This window comes from Wasmannia auropunctata, unplaced genomic scaffold (assembly GCF_000956235.1).
Source record: "Wasmannia auropunctata unplaced genomic scaffold, wasmannia.A_1.0 LD336099.1, whole genome shotgun sequence".
NCBI classification, from domain to species: Eukaryota; Metazoa; Arthropoda; class Insecta; order Hymenoptera; family Formicidae; genus Wasmannia; species Wasmannia auropunctata.
Genome location: NW_012026791.1, coordinates 552,433 through 565,206, shown reverse-complemented (window position 1 = coordinate 565,206; position 12,774 = coordinate 552,433). Strand labels below are relative to the sequence as shown.

The 12,774-nt window shown below is 31.7% G+C and overlaps 1 protein-coding gene across 1 annotated transcript in view; it reads right to left on the bottom strand.

The window, feature by feature from the left end:
* The window catches only part of LOC105462132 (visual system homeobox 2-like), a 50,784-nt gene extending 38,219 nt beyond the window's left edge, over nt 1–12,565 (bottom strand). The window contains exons 1-2 of the mRNA XM_011708670.1: nt 12,082–12,565; nt 734–775 (exon numbers count right to left, since the gene is read on the bottom strand). Of these exons, the coding sequence (XP_011706972.1) occupies nt 734–775; nt 12,082–12,565 (526 nt within the window). The remainder of the gene's footprint in view (nt 1–733; nt 776–12,081) is intronic.
* Between the last annotated feature and the right edge of the window lie 209 nt (nt 12,566–12,774).

Here is a 12,774-nt window from a genome sequence, read left to right as displayed (position 1 = left end):
TATATATATATATATATATATTATATACACTCCATCAACCTCAATACATACAACTGTCAAAATATGCAATGACAGCTACTCGTAAAGTAAACGCAATGACAGAACCAATCAGAATCGCGGAAAAGAGGCTTCAAATTTCGATAGATGTGAGTATCGATGTCAAGCCTTTTTATTAGAAAGAAAGGAAAAGCGTGTTAAGTCGATACTCGAATCTATCCAAGTTTATTATTATCGCTTTTCCGCGATGCTGATTGATTGTCTCGCTGCGTTTTACTTTCTGAGCAACTGTCACTGCATATTTTAACAGTTGTGTATGTTGTGGTTTATATAATGTAATGCAACAAAACTAATTGTAAATACGCTGTTATAATAAAAAGTAAAGAAAAATAAAAATAGCGCAAAGCGCGTGCCTGTGATATCTAGCACCAGAAAAACGCGTAAAAATCTTTTATTGTGTTTAAATATACGGCGTTACATTTTTTTTATCGCCATCTGCCAAATTTCGAACAAATTATAATTTTCCATAGATGCATATTTTCTTTAGATAAAACCAATTCTTTTTTTTTAATTCATATTCTATTAAGTTTTTAAAATAAATACATTAACATAAAAATTTAAAAGTTTTTACGATAAATTTTATTCATTTGTATTTTGAAGTATAATTAAAATCATGATTTATTGCAATATTGTTACACATGCACACAGAAATATTATATTTTTGTAAAAATCTTACCTGGACTCGTATTGGAGAAAGATCCTTTTGATTGCGAAAATCCTGAAACAAAGAAAAAAATATTAATTATCACACTCACAATTAATAAAAATGTCAATTAATAAATAAAATCAATAATTAATAAATTTCATTACAAATTTAAAGTAATACAACTAATAAATATTTATCTAAAGGAATAAAATAAAATTGATAGTTTGACGTTCAATTAACATTTCTTTGATGTGTCATTAAATGAATAGGTATAGTACACGGGAGCTTGATTAACAAGCGCACGAAATTAATTCAACGATTATTTCATTATTACCTAATAAGATATTTTAGATCTCAATGCTCTTTATCCTTCTTTCTACCTAACCGAAACATATATTACAATTTCGCTCAAATACACCACTCGTAATTAATCTCAACCCTCAGAGTTAATCGTAATTTAATTAATTAAAACATCATAAAAAAGATTTTTCTACATTCAAAGGAAAGAGGCTCGTAACCTAAATCATCGGTTTGAATAATTCTTGAAAGAATCCGCTTTTCTATTGCTTCAGCCATATCGATGACAAGCAGTTAATTGATTCGAAATCCAAATCGACAAACTCTCGAAATATTTTATCTTCCCTGAGAGAAAGAGAAGAATCTTTCTATATATTTAAAAAATCTATATATCTATATATCTATGTATCTCTTATATCTTATCTTCCCTCAGAGAAAGAGAAGAATCTTTCTATAAATTTACGCTTTATTTTAAATATATACTTCTAATGACTTTCATCAATAAATAATTTGACATACCTAACTATAACGTAAGCTATTTTTACTTAAATCAAAACTGTAAAATTTAAATTATTGAGTATACAATTGTATTAGTTTGCTAGAGCATTGTGTTTAATTTATTAATATATGATAAACAAAAATACTTGTATTAGTTTAATATATCCTGTACTCTGTGAAATATAAACTCTTTTGTCTGACATTGCAAAAATATTTCTTTTTTTTTTAAAGAGTTTCCGCAATTATATTCTTTTACATTTATTATAAATGCTCATTATTTGAATATCATAATTAATCATTAATTATCTATTAATCTCTAATCTTCTAATTCTGTAATAAAAAAACACATATTTTTTAATATTGCAAAAACAATATTTAAAGCAAAGTACATTGTATATTAAGATGCTTAACAACACAGCCATGTTCTGATAAAGTCATTCCACCGTGAGCAACGTAGAAGCTGGGGTGGCGAAAAACAGGGGTTGGAAAAGATTTGCTTTCTAAGAAAGTTGAAGCTTGTTGGCGGGTGCAAGATAGACTTCGCGGAGGGAAGGTTGGCGATGATGGTGGCGGTACTGCACCCTCAAATGGCTTTAACGAGCCAGCGTCTTAAAATAGGGATGCCAAGCTTGACCCAGGTTTGCACGTTTGTTTGATAAATTAATCCAGAAAAGTATGACTTGCCGACGGGAGATTAAACAAGCCTAATTCACTATTCGTTCTACGAAAAGCGGTACGCTTCCTTCAGAGGAATATTACATACAACAATATTTATGTGAAAAATGACTTGCCCTGTATCTATTTAAACACTCTGATTATTTTAAATTTTAAGTTTAGGGACACATTTTTTGTATTTTAAATGCAAGACATATCTAAATTATATTCATCTTAACGGTACAACAAATCCGATAGAATCGAAATAGAAACTTCTGAATATGTATATATTTTTTAATTGTCAATAATCTAGATATCGCTCGTAATTACAAAAACAATATTGATAATAATTAACGAGGCCGTAAACAAGTAAATTTCGTGGGTGTACTGACATATGTATTTCATTTATATCAAGATGTACAGATATCTATGAATGCGGTACCAGTTTCGACTTTACTGCAGCCTTCATCAGCCGCTAAATAATTAATACTTAATACACGATTACATAAAAAAAACTTTAAATAATAAATAAGTAAAACGCGGATCGTTATATCAATTTTGAATTACTGACACACTACGTTGATACGAACTATATCCGCGTTTTACTTATTTATTATTTGAAGTTTTTTATGTAATCATGTTTAAGTATTAATTGTTTAACGGCTGACGAAGACTGTAGTCAAGTCGAAACTGATACCGCATTCATAGATATCTGTACATCTTGATATAAATGAAATATATTTGTTAGTACACCCACGAAATTTGCTCGTTTACGGCCTCGTTAATTATTATTAATATTGTTTTTTCAATTGTATTATTTTAAATTTTCAAAATATAGATCTCCATAATGATATTAATATATAAAAAATGGCAATATATCACATCAACTTTTTATACTGCCATAAGCTGACAGATAATACTGACAGATCATAATACATATAATAACACTAATTACATAAAAACTATTCAATTCTCGGAGAAAACGTCGGTGAAAATTGAGCTCGCTTTCAGTAAATGCCATACATACATATATATATATGTATGTATATATGTATATATGTATGTATGTATCGTATGTGAAACTGTTCACTTGAAATCCCAATAGCATTAGACTGATACGGCATTCTTCGGTTTTTCCTATCCATTTTCTTTTCACGAAATCGGCGGCTGCCTTAACGTGGTGAAATTTAAACCTCAATCGCGCACTCGGGTAGAAGGTTTCAGATTTTTTGAAAACCCCATAATGCGCATCGCCTCGTACCAGTTGATGCGGTAGAAGGGGACAGACGGACTCCCATTGAGAAAAATCCGTTTCCTAGGCTCGTGTTACCCGGCGTATTTTGACAAGATCTTATTGTCGTCGCACGGCTAAGCCCTATTGACCCTATTATGGCCCTATTAGTATTATACTAGGATTTGCGGTTACTCCTTGAAAGGAGTCCTCTACGGATCTCTTTTACGGTCGAAGGCGTGCACGCGGACGGCTGCGGGACACGTCGTGCCGCCGCGCCGGTCCATTCACATAACACGCTGCTCGAGGTATCTTCTCGATAACTTGACATGCAATTTCTCTCGAAAGAATCGAGTCTTCTCTGTTCTTAGATTTATATTTTCTGTACGTAGAATATCTCGCTTTCTATTTATGCAAGTTTGAAAAATGTTCATAATTAAGAAAAAGAAAGAGAAAAAAAAATGATTAGATTGAAAATTAGATTAGATTAGATTTATCAATAAAATTGAAAGAATCATATATCTATGAAATAAGAATATAAAAGTAAAAAAGAATAAAGAAATGCAAGTATAAATAAGAAATTAATATATAATCTAATTTAAATAAAATGTATAAAAACAAGAAAAATAAAAGAAAATAGTTCTGTTAGAAAATCAAATGAGAGAAAGAAAAGTAAAATTAAAAAAGATGTACATACATATATAAAATATAATAAAAAGTTAAATTAAAAAATTAATAGGACAAAGCTAACAAGAGAAATTTTATACGGTGAGAATAAATTTTTGTGGCAATAGAATAAGGAAAAAAGAAGCAACACAACTAAAGGATTATGGAAAAGTGCAAGAAATGCGACTGATGACAGAGAGCTTGATACATTAAAAAGAAAGAGAAAGAGGGGAATGGAAAGAGAACGAAATGCATGAATAACGAAGGGATGAAACAGATGAGAGAAAGGGTGGTAGATATATGCGTAAAGTAAGGGTCAATAAGAAAAAGATTTTAGACAGAAGAAAGGAAGACAATTAAATTACGGTGATACTACGAGAGCAAGAAAGTTAGAAAATCAAGGAAAAAAAAGAACACAAAGGAAGCGCGTTGCGGCAAGACGTGATAAAGAGAAAAGGGGCAGCAAACGTGCGTATTCGAGGCGTGATTTCACGTATGCCTGGGAAGTACTCTTTAGGGAAGACAATCGAGGTGTTAGACTGGAAATTCCAATTTGAGCGACTTACACGCGTTCGTTTAAAAGCTCAGTTGCACATACACACTCCGCGTGTGTATGTGTATTAATTTCTTATTTGTTTGCTTACATTTTTTAATTCGTTTTTACTTTTACATTCTTATTTCATAGATATATATGTATATAATTCTCAAATTTGTGTGTGTTTTATAGAACGTACGCGTTATTTATTTCTTTCCTTTCTCAATTCACGGGGAATGAAAAGTCTTTAATTTGTAATATCCAATAATATACATACATATATGTATATATGATTTTATACAAAAGTAATTGCACGCATACGATATGTAAAAAAAGCTGTAATTCACTTTGATTTTTTTAAGCCTTTTCTCAATTTGTCCTGGTGCAACAACCCTCAAAGTTCAGCTTTCGTGCAGGGGTGCTATACTTTTCGTAGGATGCGGTAATGGACATAGTTTGTCGGTAATGTCCGAGACTAATTCCCGTGTTATTTCATTAACATCCCGCAGGTCTCCCGAGGGGAGAAGCTTCTGCGCCAACGGGGTTGCCACTGTCGCGCCGACGCGCACCGCCATAGCTGTCCTCGATCCCCGCCGCGCCGGGTGTGTAGGGGTTCGTATCGGGCACGTGTCAAAGGGTGAGAATTTACGAGGTGAGTGCCCCGAGCGAAAAGACCGATTGATAACCGGCCGCCTGTATGTACGCGCCGCCTTGAAACAATGCCGACAAGTTTATGGGATGACGAGTTATATACCTACCCTGTTAGCGCGCATGTCTTTACCGGGAGTACAGTAGATCGATATCGTTTGTAATGCCCAATCATTGATTCAAAATCGAATGTATAGTGCGCGACCGTGCAATATTAAACATTTATATGTATACATGTATATCACTAGGTGTAGTTCTTTTATTTCTAATTTAATATTTTTAATTTAAAAATCATCACGCAAAGTAAGAAAATTTTAAACGCGTGAAAACTATAAACTCTATAATACAATGTGCGTGTGTTTTATGTTAATTTTTATATCTAATTTAAACAGCGTTTTGCAAAGATTACATTTTTTATTCCTTATATTTATGTATTATTTAGGTACAAATATTTATGTATTAGAAATAAATTATAAGAGAATATAATGACTTAAAATATAAATCTGCTCTCTAGAGCTTCTATATAGATGCATAATGTAATATAAAATAGTAAAAAAGAATACTGTTTTTAATATACGTATACTGTATACATCTTATACATATACACAAAATTTTAATACATTATGTAACTATATTTTTCTCTTTCTCTTTTCTTATTATTACGTAATACTACAATGTATTGCTCTGTTTCAAGTATAAATTATTACAAGTTCATAAATAATCCTCGAAATTAATATTTGACAAATATACACACAAAATCGTCATGAAGCAAATTTGAAACTCTGATGTTGTCTCGCATCAAAATATATTATGCCAAATAATTTCAGCAAAATTCGTGCAAAATTCCGTATCTCCGTAATCAACATAGTTGCCAGACAGAAGCCATAGAGCGTGAAGTGGTGCTTTCGTCGGAGATCCGAATTGATTTGTTGGAGCGGATTATACGATTAGGTACTGGTGGCGACGAGGGTCAAATGATTGACATCACGACAAGAGTATAATGAGAGAAAATTATTTCTCTGCCCGATTCGGGAAAACTTGTGGCAATCAATCAGAGGGAGAATACGAATTAGATCGTTATAACGAGCAAACATATTTCTATTTAAAGTGTTTCTCAGCGACTTAGCTATATATAGCAAGCCATAGCTCTCATCTATAAAAATTTTTTATTAATTTGGATTATTTATACTTTGATACTGACTCCCTTATAATCTTTCATTAGCGACAACATTAAATGAGATTATTACCCCTACTTGTTATAAATTTTTGCCATGCAAAATTTAATTTAAAATTAATCAAAGATAAAATATTGCTCGAAAATACGGGTAGAAAATTAATGAAAACGACTAATTATACAAGCGCGCGCGCGTGTGTGTCTCGAGCAATGTACCTTATATATGCATAGTATATATCTTATATGTATTCCTTATATATAGGAGCATAAAAATTGTTGCGATTGCTTAACATCAATGAAAATATTTTAATAAATAATTTTTAACATTTTTAGATTTTCTACTACTACCTCGTATATATTAATTTTAGTATTAATTTTAATAGGTATACTTTACACACACATGCAGTATTTTAATTATTTTATTTTAATTATTATCAAAATAATAATTAAAATATAATATATGGTAAAAATATACGCTGCAAATTAAAATACGTAATCATTAAAATGTATACGAAGTTTTTGCTTTCGTTATATGAGAATTGGGAAAATAAAACAACAAACTACCCAATGTTATTGTTAAAATAATTTCAACATTATAGATTTATACATATTGTAAATTTTATTATTTTTATTTCTACATATAACAAATACAAACACAACATTCATTTGTGTTACACAAAATAAAAAATTAATAATGTCTCATATGTAACTAAACTTGCACGGAAATAATCAAACAGTTTAAACATTTATGTGTGCACTGTTTATGCACTAATTTTCCTGTTGGATTGTAATAGTAGAAAATCCTTTTAATTAATTTATTAATGGAATGCTTAGAATTGCATTTTTCTGTTACATTTAAAAATGAGAATTTTTCCAAGCGGTTTTGATCCGAAAATTGGAGTCATTATTTTCGGCAAGAAAAAAAAGAGAATGCAATACAATAAATAAATTTGTTCGTATGTAAAAATCATTGTTTTATCTTCAATCATCACGTGTAAAGTGTGAACTGGTAGCTGAAAATTTCTCTTTACGAAAAAACCGTCAGAATTACTTTGAACGTATAACGTGAATTGCGATGCATTTAAAAAAGAAGACGTCCATGCTGGAAGACTAAATTTTCCTCCTTCTAGCGGTGAGAGCGCCTCGGCAGTGTTATCCAATTATTCTAAGTTGTTAAGGCGAGTTAGGGCGCTTAAGGGACTAAATTAAGACATTCCGCGCGACAAATCTCCCAAGAATCTCAATTAACTTCTCTGGGGGCGCCAGCACTTTAATTAACTGTTTAATTTCGTTTAATTTGCATTCGCAATTGCATAAGCTGGGCTAGGCGCCACGGCTGCGTTGCATTTCTCTGCAACCAGTGAGAAATAAAGCAGTAAGAAAAAAGCTCTCGGAATATATTTGAATTATATAAAAAATGCAGGAAGGTACCCGTTACAGTGTGAATGCCATTTATTTTCGTTTCCAAACGCCAGTCTGCAATTTCAAATTCTTCTGGTTATCATACATTAATTGAATAAATTTCTTTTCTTACATTTCTCGTTAAAACTTTAAATAATATTTCAAGAAGCATTATATTTTCATTGATTTATCGTAACTGTTAATTTATAGCAAAGTTTTAAGCTAATGTATATATTTTAACATTCGTATTACGCATTTTATTTGACATTTGAAACGATTAAAAGGTAGATTAGAAAACAAGGGAAAAGAAATCTTACTAGAATAAATTCTTGTAATGTAAATTACTTAAATTTTTCATGATTGCTGTTTGTAGAATTTGAGAATTATTACTGGTATTACATTATACCATTGCGTTACAATTTACATAATGTTATCTCGTAGCGAAACAATCGTGAATTTCACTTTTTTTTAACTAATAGTCTTATTGTCGATCGAGTATCACTTTACAAGAAAGCAAGAACTCCGTTCCGTACCGTTTTATTACAAGTACCTATATAACTAATTTGCATCGCGAGCCACTTGCACGTGGTCGCGCAAAAAAGTCACGCATTTGCGCGTACAAATGTATGCAAATGTAATCAATATCGCGAGTTTCTTATATTTAGGTATTAGAGAATTAGAGTGCGCGATATTTTTCCCGAAAACAAAGCTCACTGATACAAATTTGTAATTTATTAAATTGTCAGAGGCTATTTACTCGAGCCTTTACATTATCGTATTTTTATTGCGCAAACCTTACGTCAACGCGAATGTTGAATAGCAATGGAAGGTACAAACTCGCGCTTTGAAGTACTATTCGGTAATGATCAGTATCGACCTACCCTTGCAAAACATACCCCTTCTTCGTATAACCGCCCTCACTTCGCTCCTTTTTTCTGCTTCGTCGTCGCAACTTTTTAAAAAAATATCATTTTGTTAGAGGCGCGACTGTGCGAGAATCGACGACAACAAATAACTACGCATAAAACAAAAGGCTGGATACACGAGTTTGAAACACTTTCAACAATCACGACATTTTAAAATTTTGACGTTATATTCAAATTTAACGATTTAAAAAATCTTGAATATTAAGTTTTAAAATGATAGTTTTTTTTTCAATTCTATACAAAACACGTATATTTTTTATCACACAAGCATTGAAAAAATTACAAAAAATTAATGCATTTTGATTTTTTTATTCCTAATAATTATAGAAAATAAATCTAAAATGAATACATTAGTTGCGAGAACAACAACGTTTTTACATTATCAGATTTGAATAATTCATAATCAATGTAGATGAATCTCTTTTTTTTATTTTAAAAACGTTTAGAACTTTTTGAAAATAAATTATTTTCTGCAAAACAAAAAATGTACGAGACTCTCTTAAAACCGAAAATCGTGCAAAGCGCCAGTCATACAAACTTAGATTTCAATCAACACACAATGACTTGAATTATATATAATTACATTACTATTATATCTTCTACTATTATACTGCACAAATCGGTTCGTAGAAAGCAGGATTTCGTATAAATAAAAAACATTTTCTTGCATAAACAGATAATCGCGTCATAAGAAGCATTTCCTAAATATTGTGGAAAAAAAAAGCTAAAGTATATTGTTCTAAAAATTTCACGATTATTTGATTCGCCTTTAACTTTCTAAGCGTTATGTCGCGTCACGTCTAAAAATCACTTTTTCGGATCGTTTGAAGTCGGCAATCAACTAAATTGCCTATCAACGCCTGAGAAGCCCGCTCACGCACTTCCCTCTTCTTCGCGTTTTCTTCCTCCTTCTAACGCGCATATGCCTTTCTCTTCTTTTCGTATTTGTTGTCACTATATAAGTAGCTTGCTTTTCTAAAAATAAGGATTTTCCTGCGTTTTCTTTCCTTTCTCTTTTTAGTTTATTTATCGAAACTTATGGCTATCAATATTACATGCTCAATACTATTAATGTTGTTATTAGTTCTATTAATGTTTAAAATCTACATGTAACGTTTATTTATTTATGTAACCTTTATTTATTTATGTAATATTTCACTGATTAATGTTTAGTAATGTTTATTTATTTATGTAATCTTTCACTGATTTTATAAAGCAAAATACAGTTTTAACGAGAATTTTAGATAAATTAAAGAAATTGCATGATAAAAAGATAGATTTTATTTTACAAAATTGAAACTACATTTTGATCAAAACTCGACGTAATTATTATTAAAAACAAATTAAATAGTTAACGTAATGGTAATAAGATCTTAGCCTGTGTTCTTGTCTTTAAGTCTACGTAAGTTTCAAGACAAAAACGAACGAATGAAGCACACCGAATAAATGCTGTGAGAGAAGGTGCCAGAGTGACATTTGAATGGAATGGTAGAACCTTTGTGCTCTATCTGGAATCTGACACCCGAAAATAGTTCTCAAAATTCGTTCTGCGTCGCGAAATCTCCGATGCTTAAAAATAATGACATAACGCTAAGTTAGAGCAATTTGGTGAAATCAGTTTACGCGCGTGCATTTCTACTATACAATAATAAACGTACAACTTTACATAATAAGATAATTTTTATAATTTTATATACATATATTTATATTTATAAGTATATACCCCATAATATTCATTGTGTGTACTATAAAGGAGTAAACCCCTACATATTAAATTTACTGCATACAGTTAAATTTATGTAAATCTTAATAACATATGTAAATATGTTTAAATACATTTTTAATGCATGTATTATCTTAAAAACTATTCCAATTTCCATTTATTTCATGTACATTTTTGATATTTAAAAATATGAATTTTATATTGTCTTTATTATATTATGTGTGTTACAAACAAAATAACATATTTTATAATATAAATAATGACATAATAATAAATACAAATTTTATAATTCACATTATTTAATCTTTTTATCTAAATAAATATTAATAAATGTATAAAATGTTTAAAGTTTCGTTATATACATATTTAAATAATTTCAGTATTATGCTTAAGGTATCAATATCACAGTCGCAGGTTGAGAACAGTTCGGTAACGGACAACCAGTTTTGTCGACGCTCTTTGTATTTTGGTGAGACATTGCAGGCCTGCCTAACACTCAATTCATTATACTACTAATTATTCATAACGTTTGGAATTATTCTGATGAAAGTAATCAATTCCCACAGCCTATTTCTCTCTTTAATCCTTTTCTGCATAGACATTTGCATCAGTTATTGTGTACCATTAAATGCTAAAGCTACATTTAATTAAAATGTGAAAAAGAGCAATATTATGTAAATATTAAATAAAGAAAATAAGCTTTTTTTATGTACGCTAATTATTTATTCACGCTGCAGAAGAAAGTTTACAAAAACAAGTTATAATAATAATAATAATAGTTCGACTTTTTGGGCCAAATGCCCAAACATTAAATTGTGCTTTAATTTAGTGGCAAATCAATATGTTTAAATAAAAGTTTCTGCGCTTTGATCGAATGATGAACACTCGAATGCACTCGATTAATGTTTGTGTGTACTGAAAATATATAAGACAGCTATGCAGCTGCTCGACTGAATGCCGTTTTCCCAAAAATTCCCCCAGATTCTTGGCACATACAATGTCGACGATGATGCGTGACAAAGGCGTGTGTCAATTTTCGGTAACTTGATCTTGAGTGGCTCTCTGTTAAGTGATAGCTATAAGTGGCAGTTAAGTGCTCGTTTCACGCTAGACCGACGATACCTATTAATTTACTTTAGTGTTCGTGAAAATAAAGGTCATAAGTTTAGTCTCGTTTTACAATTAGCAAATAATTCCCGATACATACGTTGATAAATATTATATTGTGCAAGGAATATTAATAAGATAATAATATTAACAATAATATTAAGGTTACACTTTTTATAAAGTAATTAAAAATTTTTGAAGATCATAAATAAAAAAATTTTCAAGAAACACAAGAGAAATAAATAAATAAATATATTCTCTCTCTCTCTCTCTCTCTCTCTCTCTTTTTCTCTCTCTCTCAATATAGTTGCATACTTTCAAAATTATGTACAATAATAAGAGAAAAAAATTACCGATATTTTATAGCAATGTTCGATTTTATATCAAGTACAATTTTTTTACAGAAGAAGAACACAAAGTCATAAGCTACATAATTTTTTTCTTTGAATTTTTAATAGAAAACTCAAGAATACAAGTTGCCTCTTAATAAAGGTTCAAATTCAAAATCATCGACTTACCATGAGGCGGCGTATGCTGTGTCGGGCTATGTTGATGATGATTCGTGGTAACAGCCGTACCAGGAAGTACGTGCTGCGCGTGTGCCGCAGGATGCAAGTTGACGCCGGGCGGTGAAGCCGGAAGTTGACCTGATTGATGTACCTGATGGTGCGGTACATGGTGGGCTGGGTGGGGATGGGGTGGCGGTAGAAAGGCGGCTGCCACGGCCGCCTGCGCATTCAGATAGGCCATCCTCGAGGCCGTAAGATTGCCCAGATTCCCCAAATTTCCCAGATTCCCCAAATTGCCTAAATGATTTAGGCTGGGCATGTATTCCCATAATTTCGAATGATGAGGCGCCGTCGGGGCGTAGGAAACGGCCGAAACTCCGGCGGGCGGCGAGCCCTGCGGGGAGCCGCGATCGGTACCGCTCCTATTTCCGGTACCATCCAGACCCAGCAGCTCCTGAATCGCGAAAGCCGATCGCTGCTGCTGCTGCGGCATCTTCGTGTTCTTATTAACTGAGATCGCACTAGCTCAGAGCGACATACTCGCGTCGCGATTTTTATATGGACGAAGTGATCATTGATCGTCAAGCCACAAGTTTAATGATGGAAGATGCTGCAAGCGAATATTGAGCTGCTTACAGAACCGCCATCAGTCGATGTCAAAGTACATTCGAGGAATATGGACTTATCCGCGTTTTAAATTCT